At 53.6% G+C, this 17,473-nt stretch overlaps 1 protein-coding gene across 1 annotated transcript in view; it reads left to right on the top strand.

The window, feature by feature from the left end:
* Positions 1 to 7,691: 7,691 nt before the first annotated feature.
* Positions 7,692 to 17,473, top strand: part of JPH3 (junctophilin 3) — a 48,509-nt gene continuing 38,727 nt past the window's right edge. Inside the window, exon 1 of the mRNA XM_069026801.1 lies at positions 7,692 to 8,073. Coding sequence (XP_068882902.1) covers positions 7,692 to 8,073 — 382 coding nt within the window. The remainder of the gene's footprint in view (positions 8,074 to 17,473) is intronic.

The following is a 17,473-nucleotide window of genomic DNA, read 5'->3' as shown; positions in this document are numbered from 1 at the left end:
CTGCCCTGCTGAGGGGTATCCCAGAGCTCCAGGCAGGCGAGCAGGGTGGAAAATGTGGGGAGATGGGGGAGGCTGGGGAAGCCACGTCCCTGCAAATAAGGGGATTTTCCAGCTGGGATGAGAAGGGCAAAGAAGGGCCACCCCCTGTGGCAGGCTGTGTCTTCCTGGAGATGGAGCTGGGATTTATCAACATTCATTTTTTGTAGGGTGATGCAGTAAAGTAAAAGGGCAAACAAAGCATGTTGGGGGGAAATCACGTTGTTTTCCCTTGGTTTTATTTTCCAGTTTCCAAGATCACAAAAAATCTACCTCTGTCCCTCAGAAAACATCAGAGAGGGATGGAGGGAAGGAGGATAGGATCCCACCACCTGCAGAGCCGTGTGCTGCTCTTTTCCTTGGATGACACCTCCTTCACAGGCCCTTACATGGGATAGCAGCTTGATTGTACCAAACACAGCTGCTGGGTGTGTTCCACAGCACACAGGGACTCAAATCTGGTCATCCATCTGTCCATCCATCCATCCATCCATCCATCCATCCATCCATCCATCTATCCATCCATCCATCCATCCATCCATCCATCCATCCATCCATCCCTCCCTCCCTCCGTCCATCCATCCATCCATCCATCCATCCGTCCATCCATCCATCCATCCATCCATCCGTCCGTCCGTCCATCCGTCCATCCATCCCTCCCTCCGTCCATCCATCCATCCATCCATCCATCCATCCATCCATCCATCCATCCATCCATCCATCCATCCGTCCATCCATCCATCCATCCATCCATCCATCCATCCATCCGTCCATCCATCCATCCATCCATCCATCCATCCACCCATCCATCCATCCATCCATCCATCCATCCATCCCTCCATCATCATGGAATGGCTTTTAGTTGAAAGAGATCAGGTTTTAGGAAAGAATTCTGTGAGGGTGGAGAGACCAAAGCAGCTGTGGCTGCCCCATCTCTGGAAGCGTCCCAGGCCAGGTTGGACAGGGCTTGGAGCAACCTGGGACAGTGGGAAGTGTCCCTGCCCATGGATGGGGGTGGAATGGGATGGGCTTTGAGGTCCTTTCCAACCCAAACCATTCCAGGATTCTATTCTGGGCATCAGCCTCCCCTCGTGTGTCCCTTCCAGCTGATTCCAGCCCTATTCCTTCTCTCCTGAAAGCACATGGAACATCCATACTCCAAGGAGCTCTCGGCCTGCCTGTGATTCCCACACTCTCCAGCTCCTTCCTTCAGGCTGCCTGACGGATGCTGGGGAAAATCCAGCCCTGGGGGGAAAAGATCCACCTGCCCACGAGGAAAAACCATCCCAACCCATTTCCTGCTGCCGGCACTGCCAACCTTCCCTCCCATGTGCTTGGCTGATCAGGATCAGCTTCTTTGCTGCTGTTTTTGTGCCTCCTGATTTCCACACGGAAACTGGCTCTATTTTTACCCGGCTCAAGCTGATTAGATTGGCAGTAATTGGCAGGATAAACAGACACGTCCTGTGTGCAGCAGGTTAATGCGATACAGGCGGTGACCAGGGAATGCACTCAGCCCATGCCCAGCACGGGGAAGACAATCGAGGTAATTTATTGCCCACATGCCTGGAACATGCCCATTATCCAGCCCCATCCTTCCTCTCCCTGCAAACCCATTTCCCCTCGCAGGGTTGCTGCACGGTGCCAAACGTTTCATCCTTTTCTCCTCAGCTCTTCACAGCCCGCAGAAAAACCCAAGGACACGCAGGAGCTTTCCTTTCTGCTTAACCCAGGTCCTGGCTTTTCCTGACCTGTGGGGTTATTAGCATTGAAGCAGCCACATATTAAAAAAGAAAAATGCTACTTACAACTCCAAGGCTGACCTCGTCCTAGTAATGTAATTTCCAACCATTTCAATCACTTCCATAAGTTCCAGTCTTCCGGAAGATTAGCAGCAGTTCTGCTTGCTGCAATATCATTCTGGGCTTTAATTGGTTTTGGGGGTAATTTAGCCAGAGGCCAAGTGGAGAAGAGAAAACTTAGGGGCAACATCAGGTGATGCTGCACTCCTGGAATTCAATTCACTGGGGGAGGGATGGAGCGGGAAGCAAAAATGAAAATCATTCCACTTTCCAAAGCTGCACATTTCAATCTAATGTTGGGAGACCTTGGGAGTGTTTTGGCTCTTGTGCTTGGTGGGGGCTGCAGCACCTGTTTAATCCCAGGAGAGGTGTGGAAGGTGAGCAATCCTCAAAAAAGTTACAAGCCAGGGAGGTGCTCTGTTTATTCAAAAACATCTCTATCTGTATCAAGTTTGATGCCATCTCAGAGGGCTTCTGATCCCTCCAGCTGCTTCAGGATTCTGCAGCCACCACTGACTCCTCTCGTGCTGCCAAAAGTGGGAGTCCCACTGAGCTGGAGATAGGGAATAAACTCCTCCTCTTTCTTCCTGCCTGCTCTGAACCCCAGCCTTTGCCTCCATGCAGGTGGCACAGGCAGGATATTCAATCCCAGAGTCATGGAATGGTTTGGGTTAGAGGGGATAATAAAATAATCCAGTCCCACCCCCTGCCATGAGAAGCAACACCTTCCACTATCCCAGGGTGCTCCAACTTGGCCTTGGACACTGCCAGGGATGGGGCAGCCACAGCTTCCCTGGGCACCCTGTGCCAGGGCCTCCCCACCCTCACAGGGAGGAATTTGCTCCTAATATCTGATCTAAATCTCTCCTCTTTGAGTTTAAAACCATTCCCCCTTGTCCTGTAGCTCCATCCTTCCCCATCCCAGAGCTGCTCCGCTCAGTGCCTCCGGACAGGCACTCCCTCCCTGTTTACAGCTGAACCTTGGGCCCTCTCACTTTTGCCTCACAACTTAATCTATTTCATGCAGGCCCTGTTGATTTGTATTTTTTCCTGATCAATCCGTGGCAGGCACCAAGCCCAGGGCTGTGTGGAAGGCTGAGGAATTCCACTGGTGGGATTATCTCTACCTCACATCCTCATCCCCCCGCAGGTGAAAGCCAGAGGTCTCCACTGCCTGTTTCCCTCAGACTCCTCTTTGCCCCTCATTACACCACCCCTCTCTAATTACCAGGTTTTGCCATGACACCACCCTCTTTTAATTACCCAGTTCAGCGTTTGTGGTTCCAGTAATTTTCTAAGAAACCTCCCAGCCTGAAACGCTTCAACCCCGCCGTGTTCTGTTCCCCCCCTTGGAGCGTGGGCTGGTTCTGGCTTTTTCCCAGTCCTCTGGTGCTTCCAGTGGCTCTTCCAAGACCTACTGGAAACCACCATTAACTATCCAGGCAGCTCTTTGGCCACCTCCTTTACAGCTCCCTCAGTTCGGATCTGCTGGTTTGAAAACACTGAGCTCCATCAGCTGGATGCTCCTGGGCACTCCTGGAAAGTATTTCCTTTTTTCCCACTAAATACCAGGATAAATCCCTCCCTGAGCGTTCCTGCCTTGTCTGTGTTATTGATAAACCTCCCATTTCCACGTAGGATCACCCCTCTGCTCAAAGCTCTGGGAAAATATCCCCAGCTTCTGAGGTCTATTAATTACAACCAGTTTCCCTTTTCTTCGTTTTGTGTGTTTATATTTTGTGTGTCAGTCTTGGCAGCTCTTTCCCTTCCTTTCCAAGTGGTGTTGGTTATTTTAACAAAGATCCCTGTTTGCTTTGCTGCATTTGGGGTAAAATATTCTCAAAGGTTTCTCCCTTTTCAACACATTTTTCACTTAAAGTCCTTCTCTAAATTGATCTGACTCATAATTATTTTCTGATTTGGGAAACAGGACCTTTTCAAGTGGCAAGTAAATATATAGATTTATAGATATTACTGCTTTAAACTTTATTTGCACATAACAAATATAATCAAGCCATGAAGGCCCCTGCCTGGTACAGTGAGAAATCCACCTTCACCTGCTGGAGTGAGGATAAATGTGGAATTCCCTTGTGCTGGAGACAATATTTTTTTCCATTAGGAAATTATCTTTCCCCCTCCCCCCAAAGTTCTAAGGGTATTTTAATATTGGCAGCTCAGGACCTCCAGCATCCATTGCTCAGCCGGAATTCCCCAGTGATCCCAAGGTTTTTATTAGATATTACGGATGTGGCTGCTTAAAGAAGCAGAGTGTGTTGAGTTCCTGCTGCAGACCCTTCTTGCCTCATGCTTTATTTCCTGGAATATTGATCCAGAAACACTCTGGATCATTTATTTCCTTGTTATTAATGACTCAGAACCGGACAGTGCTTGGGAGAGGGAGATCATCTGCTCCCAGCCAGGCCCAGTGGGATTCCAGGCAGGACTGGCAGGTCAAGACCTCCAAGCATGAGTGGAAATCAAGTGGAGAGGGTGGTTATAACACGGGGCTGCAGAATTCCAGCCAGGAAAAATCCCTGTCCCCCTGCAGCGTTGGGACAGCAGTGTCATGGTTGGCCACCACACCACGATCACCCTGACACCTCTAATTGTTCATCCAGTCCCTTCATCAGAGAATCCACAGAGAATCCATCCCACAGTCAGAGAATCATGGAATGGTTTGGGTTGGACGGGGTCTCAAAGCTCAGCTCCTTCCACCCCTTAGGGACACCTTCCACTATCCCAGGTTGCTCCAAGCCCCGTCCAACCTGGCCTTGGACACTTTTAATCTGCTTTATTTGCCTTCCAGCGTGGCTTCTGGTAAATTTTGGGGCCTCCTAGATCCCACCTGAAATCCTTTAATAACCAAAACGTCCCTCTCTGACCAAGCCCTCTTCTCCAGCCACGGGGCACCAAGACAGGCTGGGGACACACCAAGAAACCCAAATCAGCTCATGACCAGAAGATTTGCTCGAGGCTGCATTTTTAGAGTGGAACCTGCCCATTCCTCGGCCACAAAGGTGCTGTTCCCAAAATAACCCTCATTTTAAAGCCACACACCATCCTGAGAGTGGATCCCATTCTCCTCTCTTCCCCCAGCAGGTTGTCAGGAATTTCTTTTTCACCGGGTACCATTAAACTTGCTGTTATTTTAAGCACCTGTTTTATGAGGAGCAGCATCCCACGTTGGTCAGAGGGGTGTCACACACAGGTGTTTGACTCAGATCCCTACATCCCACCAAATGCCCCCCAAAGGAATAGCTGGCCAATAATTAATTGGCTAATTAACATGTAAACCGACTATAACTGTCTGAAACTAGTGAGAAAGCAACAGAAGGGGACTGGAACTTCTTTTGTTCCCAGCCAAAATTTTTATATGCATTTAAGCAACTTCAGTTCTGGTGTTTTTCTTGGAAAGTTTGGGGGTTTCCATCCAAATTCTCCCTCCGTGAAAAAAAAAAACAAAAACGGGAGTCTGCAGTTGCCAAACAATGCAGCACCTGGAGTGTGGGATTTTTAGGGAAAGAAACAATAAAGTCCCCTGATATATAATGAGCACAGTTCTTGCATTCACAAAGGACTCGGCATAGTTTGAAAAGACATTTTCTACTGGAAAGAAATGCTTCAGTGGGAAAATTTCCACCCACTCCAGTTGCATCTCTTCCCTCCAGCTCCGAGAGAGAGAGAGAGAGGAAGGTTTTCTTCCAGAGGAGGGTGGTGATGTGTTTCCATGGATGGACAAGAAAATGCATCGAGAGAGAAAAAAAACAACTGAGTGGGAAGACACAGCCTGAAAGTTCCCAGTGGGTGGGCAGTCAGGCAGGTACTGAGCACAGGCAGCCTTTCCAGAGGGGATGCACAGCCTGAATCCCGCGCGTTTCCATCACCAGCGGTAACACAGTTTATTTTTTTTCCTTGGAGTCCTGGCCAGGCTGGGTCTGCCTCAAAACCACCACTCCAGTAACGCTGGTGGCGATGGCAGGGTGCAAATCCGAGCCGGTGCGTGGAGATTTTGGGGAAGAGCTGAGTTTTTCTCCATCGCCCAGATTTTGCCTTATAAGCACTTGTGAGCATCTTTTTAATTATTCTCCAGCAGAGCTCCCCCTTTTATAGTGGTGTGTGAATCCCCCGGTGTAGGAACACAAATATCTCGGTATTTGCAGGCACACAGACCCGCACGCACATCCCGGTGCCGCAAAGATTCGGCACGTTCAGATCCAGGGGGATGCACCAGCAGGACCCCGCGTGCTCCGGAGGCACAACGCGAGCTGCCGCCGCTGCCTGGGGAGGATCCCAACATCTCCAGCAAAAATCCCAGGGAGAAAAAGCCCCAATATCTGCGGACCAGAGCGCTGAGGGCCTCCCGATGGACTGGGAGGAACTGGGAGGACCCCGATGGGATGCGCTGTGCTGGAGGGAGGGGAGCCGCAGCCCAGCTGGATCGGGACCCAGCCCGGAGCGCTGCCGTAAATCCCGAGCGCTGCCATCCAGCCCGGAGCGAGGCGACAGCGCGGCCTTTTCATGAATAAATAATCTGTGTTGCAGTTGCGGTGTGCCGGACCCGGCACGGAGCAGAGTCTGCCCGGAGACTCGGCGCTGGCGGCGCGGAACGAGGCGTTTGGCCCATTCCCGGTGTCCTCCCACCCTCCCACCCACCCACCCACCTGCCCACGGGGACCCCCGGCTCCGGCGGGGGATGCCGGCCCCTCTCCGCCCCGCAGGAGCCGTGGGCGAGCGGCGGCGGCGGAGCGGGGGAGAGCCGGAGCGATAAATAAAAATGCGGGAGCATCCCGGGAGGCTGCGGGGGGCTGCGGCCCTGCTGGGCTGCGAGGCGAAGGCGACGCAGTTCCTGTCTCTTTAAATCCACCCTGAGCCCGGCGCCGGGAGCAGAAAGCCCAGGATCCTGCTCATTAATAAGCGGGATTTATCCCCGTAGGGAGCCGGAGAGAAAGGGGGGGTGGGGGGAGGCGGCGGGGCGAGCCCAGGCCCCCTGTGCACCCCGCAGCCCCTCGGGCCGGCAGCGGGGCTCGCCGCGAGCATCCCCGGGCCGGGATGCGGGCTCGGCCGGGCGCGGCCGGCGCGGCCCCCCGGCACTGAGGTTTGCGGCGGGGAGCGGCGCGGGGGAGGCGGCGGGAGGGGGCGCGGGGCGCGGGGCGTGCGCGGTGCGGGAGCGGCCGGGAGCCGTGCGGGAGGGCGGCGGAGGAGGCACCGCATTGCTGCTGCTGCCGCTGCTGCTGCCGAGCCCCGCGATGCCGCCGCGCCCGCCGCTGCCCCCGGCCCTGCGCCCCAGCCAGCCCGGCCGGCGGCGGGGGGCTCCGCGGGGGCTCTGAGCATCCTCGCCCCGGGGCTGCCCAGCGCTCGCTTTTTTCCCTTTTTTTTTTTTTTTTTTCCCCTTCCCTTCTCTTGGCATTTGGCCTCTTTTTTTTTTTTTTTTTTTTTTTTTTTTTTTTTTTTTTTTTTTTTTCCTCCTTTTCCCCCACCCCCGTTCCCTGCCTTGGATGGTTTTTAGGTGGAGTCGTTTGCACCAAAACCCAATAGCTGCTGCTGTTCTTGCTGCTATTTTTTTTTTTTTTTTTTTTTAATGATCCTGTTTCCACAGCAGGGGAAGAGAGAACTGATCCTCAACATACTCCCAGAGAATGAATAATCACAAGAAACTGGCTTAAGCAGCTCCGTGGATCTGGTGCATGATTTCGATTGAGTTCGATTTGATTTAATTTTTTTTAATTTTTATTTATTTCTTTTTCCCCAAGTCATCGTTCGCATTTTATTTCCTGCATTTCTTCCTATTCTCCTATTCTTTTTTTTTTTTTTTTTTTTTCACCTTTTGGGAGATTTGCAAACCGAATTACATGCATGTCCAGTGGGGGAAGGTTTAATTTTGACGATGGAGGGTCGTACTGTGGAGGCTGGGAGGACGGAAAGGCTCATGGCCATGGAATCTGTACCGGCCCGAAGGGTCAAGGTGAATATTCGGGCTCCTGGAGTCACGGCTTTGAGGTGCTGGGGGTCTACACTTGGCCCAGTGGCAACACTTACCAGGGCACCTGGGCGCAGGGCAAGCGCCATGGCATTGGCATGGAGAGCAAAGGGAAGTGGGTGTACAAAGGAGAGTGGACCCATGGATTTAAGGGACGGTACGGGGTCCGGGAATGCACTGGAAACGGGGCCAAGTACGAAGGCACCTGGAGCAATGGATTACAGGATGGCTACGGGACAGAGACCTACTCAGATGGAGGTAGGTGATGCATTGATCTCTTCCTGGCTGGGGCAGGTGGGGTGGAGGGTGGTGGGGAGCACCTTCAAACGGGGTTTGGCTTAGAGTCTGGGAGTTTGCAACCTGCTGGCTTGGATCAAGGGATGCTCCCACCCTGCAGGAGAGAAGGAACCAGCCCAGCGTGGCATCAGCCCAGCTCTTTGCCACAGGTAGCCCCATATGTTCCGTGGGGTCTCTGGGCACTGGGACCTCCCTCCTTCCCCTCCTCACGCATGTTTTTGGGATGTGGAATGGGCTGTGCTGGTGGGGGGACACCCAGCTCTGGCCCAGAGTGGGAGCATGGAGTGGGCCAGGCCTTGGGGAGACAACCCAAGTTGCACATGGGATTGGCAGTTCTGACTGCACCACTGGAACCTGTAGGATTTGCATGGGAGCAACGCGGGGCAGGATGGAGGCGAGGGAGGGTGTGTGGGGCGATCCGGGGCGGATGGGGCAGCTCCAGTGCTGCCAGAGCTCCCAGCCAGGGCTGGGGGACTCAGCACCTCCTGCAGCCCCTCCAAAGGCAGCCCCACGCTCAATAATGCCAGGGAAAAGACTTTAATTCAGACAAGAGTCTTACATTCCTAGTTTACGGCTTAATGCTTAGCGTAGGGGCTCAGAGGGATCACCAGAGCTCTTCTCTGCTGTCAACACGGCTTAACGAGATGCTGAGGGGAAACTGGGATTAGAGGAAAAACAAGGAAACCCAATTGGAGCGATCAAACCCAAAAAAATTGCTGGGCTAACAAGCTTTAGGGCTGAACTGGGAGAAACAGCTGGTGCTGTGCTGTAAGTGGCTGTATCATCCTCTCTCCTGGGTTGTGGCTACTTCCACAGTCGGAATTGCCACCATAATCCCAGGCAGGCCTACCTGCCGGCAGCCAGGGGCACTGGGCTCCACTGGCCCCTTGTTTTCCCGGGAATTGTGGCCTCCTAAAGCAGGCTGGCGGGTTATTTTTAGGACGTTATGGTTTTCCATACGGCTACGGTGAGGAAATTGCAGCGTCGGGGAGCTCCATCGCAGCCTTCCCGAAAGGTGCTGCAAGACCTTGCTCTGGAAAAGCAGTTTGCTGCTTTGTGGTTGCACAGGGAGGAGAGGTTCAACCTCACCTGCAGCTGCTTTTTCTGTGCTCTCATAGGGAGAGGCGGAACCACCTCGGGATTTTTAAGGATAATTTCGTGCCGGTGGTTTTCCCCCCAAGCAAAACAGAGCTGCAACCTTTTGTTTAGGCTGCCTGGAAGGATGCTGGGGACTGAGCTGGGATGTGCTGGGTGTGTGTTTGGAAGGCATGGATAAATCCCAGCAGTCCTTCAGTCGAGAATAAAGCTTGGGCAGGGAATCTGCGCGGTCTCCCACGTCCAAGGTGGTCAGGAGGGGCTGTGGGGGGAGTTCTGCCTGCTCCCAACGTGGGTGCTGTCTCCTCCTGGCACCCAGCCCTTGCCTGGGAGGTTTGAGGGAGGACAGACCCAAGTCTGGACTAACTACAGGTCTCTGAGGGCTGGGTGTTGCAGGGCTGGCCCTGTCCCCAGCCACGCACGTGCCCCCGCCCCGGCACGCTCCCCATCCTCTGCAGCACAGCGTTTTTTAGGGAAACCTGGGCAGCGTCCCCACACTGGGGTGGCTTAGCAGCAGTTTCAGCGTTTTCTGAGAACCTACCAGAAGCAAAGAGCTTCTCCTTCCATCTTGGCAGGCCAGCCCGGCTTGCCGGTGCTCGGGGACCCAAGAGCGATGTCGCGTGTTTGCGATTTCAGGAGGAGGGAGGAGGATCAGTGCTGGGAAAGGGTAGGGTCTGTGGCAAAATGGTCCCCGTGGGACTCTGCAAACCTTCCAAGGAGGAAGGAATGCCATTCTGGGGAAATGCAGAGTGCTGGGAACTGTGGATGCTCCTCCACACCAGCTTCCCCCACCTCAGCTGGGCCAGAACCACCTCAAAGGCCACTTTCACCAACTCAGCTCCCAGCACCCAGAGGCCACATCCCTTTCCCAGTTGCCTGGCTCCATTCTGGGTGGAAACCACCAAACTTGGGCATCGGCAGCCTTTTGGACACCAAGCCTCGCTGAACTTTGTGTGTTTGGGTCCCAGAGGCCGCTGTGTGCGGGAGCGGTGGCACCGGCAAGGCGACTGTTGGGAAGGATGTTTCTCATTAATCTATTCCAGTTATTACCTCCAGTATCCAAGAATCCTCGCCCCAGCATCTGTCACTTGCCACCCACAGATAAATATTCATCCCTTGCACATCATTTTTTTTAGCTCCCCAGCCCTGGCTAGGGGATGGGGCCCTAAATGCGCAGCGGGGCTCGGGGAGCCCCAGAATCCACGGATTCGCTCCAGTTTTCCCATTCCCTTGCACAACAGCGGGGAAGGGCACAGCTCCCCCTGCCCCAGCGCTGTGTTGGGAGGGGTGATTGTGTGGCTGCTGGACCGCTGGGTGCGTTGGGTGTCGGGGGTGGCACACGGTGGCCCGGGGGCTCCCGCCAGCCCCGCAGCCGGCGCAGGCAGCGCTGCCCCCACGCGCAGCTTGCCGAGCTCACACCTCCCACGCCGCACACGCCGCGCGCCCCACGCCTGTCCCCCCACGCCGACGAGCCCCCCACGCCCTTCCCACGCGCTCCCTGACCCCCAGGGAGAGCAAATCCCGCTCCCCCAGCCCGGGGGATTCATGTCCATCAACACGGAGCCCAGATCAGCCAAGGCAGCCGTGCCGCTCTCCCAGGAGCCCACGCGTAGCCGAGTGTCCCTGGCACGGCTGCCACGCGGCCTCTGCGCTGTCCCGTTGTCCCCGTGGCCTCACTCCCTCAGACCTCCCCAGCAGTGCTGATATATCCTCATCTTCCTGCCAAAAACCCCCCTGCCCCCCTCCAGAGCACCCTGATATTACATAAACCAGGCTCCCAAGGATTGCTTCAGTCGGATGCTGGAGTTGGAGCACTTGTCTGATTCATCCCAGCTCTGGGGAGGGAGCGGGAATTGCTCCCTTGCTTCAGGTGAAAGGGGCTGCATGCACCTGGATCAGCACCGATGTGAGGCTGGGGCTGCTGGCAGTGGAGCTGGGGGGATCTGGAGCAGAGGGGTGGAGACCCTCTTCCGAGCAGGTCTGGAGATCAGGAGACATCACAGCTGGTTCCTGCCTCGGATACTTTGGGAATGCTCAGTGACTTCACCCTAGGGACAGCTGGGATTGTAGCTGCTGACTTCCCATGGGAATCCTCCGTGTTGGGTTTGGGTTGAGCTGCTGAAACCATGGCTGTGGGGGTGGAGGAGATGGGGTGGCTGAAGGAAGCCCCAAATCTATTTTTGCCCTTTCCATCCCTGGCAACACTGTTTTCCTCCTCTCTCCACCTCTTCCCAGCTGAACAACTGGGATCCAAAACCAGACAGGAGCTGTGGGATGGGACCAGCCCCATCCCAGGTGCTCACTGCCCAGCATCCCTGAGGGAATGGGACAGGCTGGAGGTGTGTGCTGTGAACCGGGCTCATCCTGCTGCCAGTCCTCTCCCCATCCTGGATATCCACATGCTCCCTAAATCCTTGTTTCTCAGGAGGGCTACCCCGAAAGGGCCGGGCGGTCGCATGGTGGTGTTCATCTTGTGTAATCTCCGTGCCCACTCACCTAAAATGAATCATCCTTTGATAGGTGAGGGAAATATAATTAGTGTTTGCATTGTTAGCACTGGCTGAGTAGGCAAGTGGGTTTTCTTGGCCCGGGCTGGGAAATATTCCTGCCATGGGGAGAGGGAAGCAGAGCGCTGGGAGCTGCCGGGGTGGGGCCCTGCCAGCCTGTCCTGCTCCATGTCCCACTTTCCCAGCCCTGCAGTGGCACTGGTGACACCTCTCTTAGCAGGTGCACCAGGAGCTACCGACCAAATGGCTTGGGAGTGGTTGAGGAAGGGGAAAATGTGGAATATTTCCCAAAAGCCAGCATAAAGGTCTGCTCCGGCGGGATGGAGCAGGAATGCTGTGTGGGACCTGCCTGTCTGGGAAGGAGCTGTATCCCCTCACCTGAGCTGAGCCGTGGTTTGGGATGAACCACCACCAGCCAGGAGGGTTGGAATGAGATATCTTTAAGGTCCCTTCCAACCCAAAGCATTCCCGGATTCCACAGTGCCACGATGGCCGAGGCCTGGTGCCTCTCCCCACCCCGGCCTTCCCCTGGGTTCCTGCACAGGGAACCGACGAGCGAGGGCAAATTTCCATAAGGATCTATTCATAGCACGGATGTCAGAATTACCTTAAAAGTACCAGCACTTCCCTTGTTTTGCTGCCGGGAAGGAATTGTTGATGCACTTTAAACAGTGGGCGGAAACAAGCAAATACAAGAGCACCCTGATCCTCGATCCTCCCATCCCTGCAGCACCCAGACGCAGCCAGAGCTGGTCCTAACAACCCCTCAGAACCTGATAATTGATGAAAAAGTCAGGATTTTGGTGATGGAGCATCCCACTGTCTGAGTTGGGTCTAGAAGCTGCTTGCAGTGGTTCCAGGAGAGCAAAACCGGAGACGTCAGGAGCTGCCGAGCCCAGAAAAATGAATCAAAATACTAAATGAAGGTTCTGACCAGCCTCATTAAAAATAAATGCTATGAACTCATGGTAATTACTTCTCTCACTGGAACATGCTGCTTAGTTTCAGGTACAGCTCAGGACAGAGGAAGAAGGATTTTGACCTCGGAGAAAAGAACATGAGACAGAAATTGCCAGACAGGCCTCAGACCCTCACTCCATCTTCCCAAATCTTTTATCCAGGGAGTGATTCTCCAGGGAATTGTGCAGGACCCCAACCTTGGGGACCCCATCAACCCCCTCTCCCTGACCCACAGCCGAGGGTGACTTCAGCCCCGAAGTGCAATGTTGATGTCGTTTCACTGGGGTGGGTTTCTCATGGCTTTGAATGCAAATCTCAGGATATTTGCATGTGATTTGATATCCCATGGGGCTCCTCGTGGTTGGGTGACATCTGCTCCTGGAGCTGAACAGTTTTTTTTGTTGTTTTTTTTTTTTTTTTTTTTCCCTTTAGAAGCTCCAGCTTGTGGAATCATGTGATTTTGCAAGATTTTCAGCTTCAGTTTGGAAGCAAGGTTTCCACCCAGGCTATTGCAGAAAAGTCATTCTTCCAGGCTCGGGAAGCAGCAGACGAGAGCTAAAAATGCCTTCTGTTTAAAAATGCCTCGATTTTAAAATGAACCTGATGAATTTTGAATGCTTTGAGTCAGGTAACGCTGACGTAGATGAATGAGCTGTATTAATGTAGGCATGACTTGGAGATGGAGGAGCTGGGCAGGATGAGCTTGGGGATGGTCTTTTGGGGGCAAACACTGGGGTTTAGTGGCTGCCTCGTGAGATTTTTTGTCTCTTTGGGTCTGGTTTTGGCACTGGTTGAACTCCTGAGCAAGAAGGGATTTTTTTTGCAGGAGTTTGCAGTAGTTACAGGAGAGTCTTGGTGGTCATTTGCCCTGCAAGCAGCTGCTTAACTCACAGTTAAAGTATTTTTTAACAGAAAAACTGGGGAGCTTGGAGAAAACAAAACTTGAAAGGCAACTGTTTCTATTTTGGGGCTTAATATTGGCTTTTCAAAGGCAGATTCTTGGCCTCTTGGCCTTTGAACCAAAAATCCTTAAAAATTGCAATGGATGCATGAGCATTCCCTAAGAACAGCCACTCCTTTCCCAACATTATTCCCTGAAGAGGTTCCACTCACTCTCAGCACCCAGCAGAGCATCATGAATTTTCATGAATGAGTGAACAGCCAGAGCAGGGCCCCTCATTTTGCTGATTTCCAGAAGGAGATAAGCACTACAAAGGTATTATTTCCTGCTCAGGGCATCACCTGGGGTCTGCAAGGTGTTTCCCTGGAATGAATAAAGGTCTGGAAGCATGCAAGGCCAGGTTGGACAGGGCTTGGAGCAACCTGGGATAGTGGAAGGTGTCCCTGCCCATGGCAGAGGGTTGGAATGAGATGAGCTTTAAGGTCCCTTCCAACCCAAACCACTCTGTGCTTCCGTGATTTATTCCACAATAAATAAACCCTGCTCGTGCCTCATCCCACCCTGGAGCAGCCCCCTACCCCTGATCCATGGGGAGCTCAGCCTCATCCCACCCATCTGAGCACCCCCCACACCTCCTGGGGGATGCAGCCCCCCAAACCCTCAGCCTCATTTGGGAGAGGTTGGGAATCAGCCCTTCCTCCTGGATCTCCGCTGAGGAATGGGTGAGATCCTGGAGTTTGTGGCAGGATTAGAGCACGGGGGGATTAAGGGAAATCAGCATTAGCCCCATTTCACTCTGCTTTGTGAGAGGAGCACATTGTTCTGGATAAAGGTGCTGAGCAATATCCTAAGGTGGTTTGCATCCCTGGGGATAAAACCTCATCCTGCTTTTGACCCCAGCCGGCGGCTGAATCCACAGGGATTCAGTTGCCCTGGGAAAACCGTGGCCCCATTTCACCAGGAGATGATGCTTCCTTGACTTTCCCTGTGTCTGGCAAAGCCACCCCTTCCCACTCCCAGGACAGACAACAAGAAATGTCTTTCTTTGGTTGTTTCCTTTTAAAAGTTGTGTTTTCCCTGACTGCAGGAGCTGCAGCTTTAAGGGGAATCACAACTGGCCTGAAGGGCACCATGAGCTCCACCAGAATCAGTGATGCTGAGATTTGATTGTCTTTATTCTGGTTTTTTGAAGCCTTTCCTTGAATTCTAGCTGGAAAAAAGCATTTCCCAACAGGTTAGGGGAAGCAGGAGATGCAGAAGCAATGAGAAGAGGGAGGGGATGCTCAGGATAGGCTTGGTTATTCCTGGAGAACAAACCAAGATTTTTCCCCCTTGAAGCCAATATCTGAAATGCCTTGGAAAACATTAATTTCCATAGGAAATTAATCTAATGTTTCCCAGTGAGGGAGGAGGCTTCATCCTGCTGCTTGCAGAGCATCCTTGGGACAGGCACCGAGGATAGAAATGTTTCCCCATGTTTGGGATGGGGCTTCAATCCCCCAGAGGAGCATTCTTGCCACCTGTGATTTCCTGGTGATTTTCCCCATGGAGAAGGGCTGAGCAATCCCTGTTCTGTGGTGTTTCAGCCAGAAATACTTTTGTTGTTATTTGCATCCAGAGGAGGATGAGGAGGAGGACGAGGAGGAGGAGGCAGATTCCCTGGCTGAGGCATAAGGCTGTAGAAATCCATCTCCTCCCTGCAGCCCCCGGCTCCTGCTCCTGCAGAGCTTCTGGCTGCTCCACAGCCAGCCCTGCTCCCATCCCTACCCCTTCCAAACCTCATCCAAACCCAGCACCTCCACTGCTTGATGCCTTTAGATGGAGGCTCCCTGCTTTTACAAGTACGAGCTGTAATTCTTTATTATTTACTGACCCTCAAACCAGACTTCATCCTGCACCCAGGCAGGAGCACAGCAGCCCCTGACAGCTCTCATCCTCTTCGTGCTCTTCTCCTTCCCTCCACGCCTCCCTGGATGCCCAGCCCTGGCTGTGCCCACCGTGTCTGGATGCACCCAGCATTAGCACTATGACTAACACCCGTCACGTGTTTGTGCCTGCAGATTAGATTTGCATACTCAAAAATCCATACTTTCTTCCTTCCCCTGTGTAAGCAGTTACCAGAGCATATTTTTGGCAAATTAGCAGCCACAGCAGAAGCATCTGACTGTGTTTTTAGCATGGCTTGGTGATGGAGAACCTTAGCAGGGCTGGAGGGAGGGTAATTTTGCCATGGATTCCGGATCCAGGAGGAGTTGGACACAGGCAGCGTCACCGATTCCCACATTCCACGGTGGGCAATGCGGGTGGCATCTCCCAGCCATCCATGCCATGCCTGTGTGGGATTTAGGATAGGGTTTGGGGGATGAGAGCAGCAGCTGGGGACAGGGCAGGGCATGGAAGTCACCCAGCATCACACCGTGTCCTGCTGCCAGCAGGGACAGTGCAGGAAGGGTGTCCTGGCTGGAAATGTGTCCCCACATCCATGCAGCGACCAGGGGGTTGAGGGGGGGGATTCTCCCCCTCTGAGACCCCACCTGCAGTGCTGTGTCCGGCTCTGGGGCTTCCCAGTGTGAGAAGGACGTGGAGCTGCTGGAGCAATTCCAGAGGAGGCCACGGAGATGCTCTGAGAGATGGAGCCCCTCTGCTCTGGAGCCAGGCTGGGAGAGCTGGGGGTGTTCACCTGGAGAAGGGAAAGGCCCCAGGGAGAGCTCAGAGCCCCTTCCAGGGCCTAAAGGGGCTCCAGGAGAGCTGGAGAGAGACTGGGGACAAGGGATGGAAGGACAGGACACAGGGAATGGCTTCCCACTGCCAGAGGGCAGGGATAGATGGGATATTGGGAAGGAATTGTTCCCTGGGAGGGTGGGCAGGCCCTGGCACAGGGTGCCCAGAGCAGCTGTGGCTGCCCCTGGATCCCTGGCAGTGTCCAAGGCCAGGCTGGACAGGGCTTGGAGCAGCCTGGGATGGTGGAAGGTGTCCCTGCCACATGGGGCAGGAACAGTATGAACTTTAAGGTCCCCATACAGTCAGGCCAGGATATTTGAGGGGCACATTTTTCCCAGTGATTCCCCAGGATGGCCAGCGAGGACGTCCCCACTGTCACCCCACCCGGACTGAGGCTGGATGAGCGCCCTCCAGTTGTCTCTCTTCTCCCGCACTCCTTCCCTTTGGGATGGGTTTTTCTGAGGTGATTTGTGTGTGAATCCTCCTGGGATTTGTGATATCGAGCAGCTGGAAAGGGATATCTGTAAAACTCCCTCCTTCGGTCGGAATTCAAGAGCCCGGCCTAATTATTGCCATCGGACATCTTTAATTAATATGCTGCAGAGGCCAGAGATAAGAGGGGGGCTGAGCACACCAGGAAAGATCCTTTGCAAGATAAGCCAGCAATTTGTAAAACCTAATTACTTTGGCTTGGAAAAGTAGAGGGGCACTTCGGACCACTCCACCCTCCTTCCCGGGATTTTGCTGAGTGGGGAAGGCGAGCTGGGAGGTTGGGAATGCTGCTGGTGTCCAGCACGGTCGCTGGACCAGGAGGATCTGGCTGTGCTTCAAGGATGGGATGGAGCTCCAGCTCTTTGGAGCCTGCTGCTCCCATTTTCCAGGCAAACCTGGGAAGCTGCGTCCCTGTCACTGATTATTTTAGCTAACCTGGGAATATTGACCCACCGTGGTGGGTGTGCTTGGGTTTTTAACTCAGTGTTAGGGATGGAGAAGGAATTTTTTCCAAACATTTGTCTTTTTTTGAGGTCAGGTTGTGATAATCACACGTGTGCTTCCAGTGGCCTCAAAGTGCTTCACAACATCCCAAATTCCTGCTTGGATGTCTCCATACGAGGAACTGGAAGAGGGCAGGTCCGTGCAAACCTCCCGTGGGCTTTATCCATGTGTTTCCCAAAGG

This window comes from Aphelocoma coerulescens, chromosome 11 (genome assembly GCF_041296385.1).
Source record: "Aphelocoma coerulescens isolate FSJ_1873_10779 chromosome 11, UR_Acoe_1.0, whole genome shotgun sequence".
Taxonomy (NCBI): Eukaryota; Metazoa; Chordata; class Aves; order Passeriformes; family Corvidae; genus Aphelocoma; species Aphelocoma coerulescens.
This window is presented reverse-complemented; position numbering and strand designations above follow the sequence as displayed.